Genomic DNA, 1,689 nt, shown 5'->3' with positions numbered 1-1,689 from the left:
AGAACTTGAAGAACAAATGCAAAAACTTCATGAAGAACGGGCAAGAGCCATTGCAGAAAGAAGGGCAGCAGATAACGATGATGAAATCCCTGAAATAGAACAGGCTATTATTGCGGTACGTGCAGAATTCCGTAAAGGAGGGAGCAATGCAGCAAAAGCAGCGGCGGCGGCGGCTGTATCTGCTAATTCTAGAGCATTTAAGATTGCACCAGTAGAGCTGGATGAACTTGGTAGAGATATGAATCTTCAAAAGCGAATGGATATGACAAGAAGGGCTGAAGCTCGACGAAGACGAAGAGCTAAATCCGACTCTAAAAGAAAGTTAACCATGGAAAATGATCGTTTTTATTCGCAAATGGAAGGAGAATCGAGCACTGATGAAAGTGATAGTGAGAGCACAGCGTATGAGTCAACCCGTAATCAATTGCTTCAGGTTGCGGATAAAATTTTAAGTGATGCAGATGAAGAATATTCTCAATTTTCAACAGTGGTAGAAAGATTCGATGGATGGAAGAAAGTTTATGCATCAAGCTATTCTGATGCTTATATGTCATTGAGTATACCTTCTATATTCTCTCCTTATGTGAGACTGGAACTTCTGAAGTGGGATCCACTACATGAAGATACAGATTTTATAGATATGGCATGGTAAGTAGCTTCATAAACAGTTGATGTAATATTTTGGCGTGGAAAGATCATTATACAAGCGCTTAGCTTTGTAACTGACAGTAACAGGCTGACAAATGAGGCATCTTGATCATTTTTACCTAATTTGATGGGATATCAATTTTGACCAATCGCTTTGCCTACATATGCGCTAACTGCTACTTGTTTTAACGCTTTTTATTATCATAGAGAATTAATCTGTAATTTATATTCATAAATTTCTTCCTTCTCTCTTCTGAAAGTGTCTGTTGACTTCACAAAGATTGTTTGCCATGCTATTATGCTGCATGGTAATTCTTTTTTTTTTCATCGATTATACACAATGTTTTCCCAAAAAGTCCTCTTTATGGAATATACTGGTGCCAGTGCTGAATCCTATTTATGCAAATTGATAACATTTCATAATTTTCCACCCCATGTATTTGAATGTAATTTCTATGTATTGCAGGCATTCTTTTCTGTTTGATTATGGTGTACCTGGAAGCGAGATTAGAAACGGCAGGGATGATTCTGAGGCTGATGCTGATGCTGATGCAGATGCAAATCTTATTCCTGTACTGGTAGAAAAACTTGCAATCCCTATTCTGTATCATCAGTTAAGTTCTTGTTGGGACACGCATAGTACCGTCGAAACAAAAAATGCTGTATCTGCTATGAACTTGGTCATCAGATACGTAGATCACTCCAGTTCGGCTCTTGGGGACTTGTTAGCAGTACTTCGTGATCGTCTTACTAATGCTGTAGCTGATTTGATGGTGACATTACATAGTTTGAATTAAATCATTGTATTTGTTTCAAGAGAATCTTAATTTCTTTTTGAGACGATTTATTTTTCTCTGATTTCTATATCGTAGGTCCCAACATGGAGCCCAGTCGAAATGAACACTGTATCAAATGCAGCTCGAGTGGCGGCATATAAGTTTGGTACAGCGCTTCGATTGATGAGAAACGTGTGCTTGTGGAATAAAATTCTTTCTGTGCATGTGCTGGAGAAGATTGCTCTCGATGAACTTTTGTGTGGCA

The 1,689-nt window shown here is 38.4% G+C and overlaps 1 protein-coding gene across 1 annotated transcript; it reads left to right on the top strand.

Annotated features, from left to right (window-relative positions):
- Positions 1-6: 6 nt before the first annotated feature.
- LOC140966442 (transcriptional repressor ILP1-like) lies at positions 7-1,683 on the top strand (the record flags this gene model as incomplete). The annotated part of the gene is made up of 3 exons (XM_073426728.1): positions 7-648; positions 1,115-1,421; positions 1,521-1,683. Coding segments are annotated over exons 1-3 (1,102 nt in total), but the record flags the coding sequence as incomplete, so codon positions are not given.
- Positions 1,684-1,689: the final 6 nt, after the last annotated feature.

Source organism: Primulina huaijiensis, unplaced genomic scaffold (genome assembly GCF_012295235.1).
Source record: "Primulina huaijiensis isolate GDHJ02 unplaced genomic scaffold, ASM1229523v2 scaffold206398, whole genome shotgun sequence".
In the NCBI taxonomy this organism is placed as follows: domain Eukaryota; kingdom Viridiplantae; phylum Streptophyta; class Magnoliopsida; order Lamiales; family Gesneriaceae; genus Primulina; species Primulina huaijiensis.
This window is presented reverse-complemented; position numbering and strand designations above follow the sequence as displayed.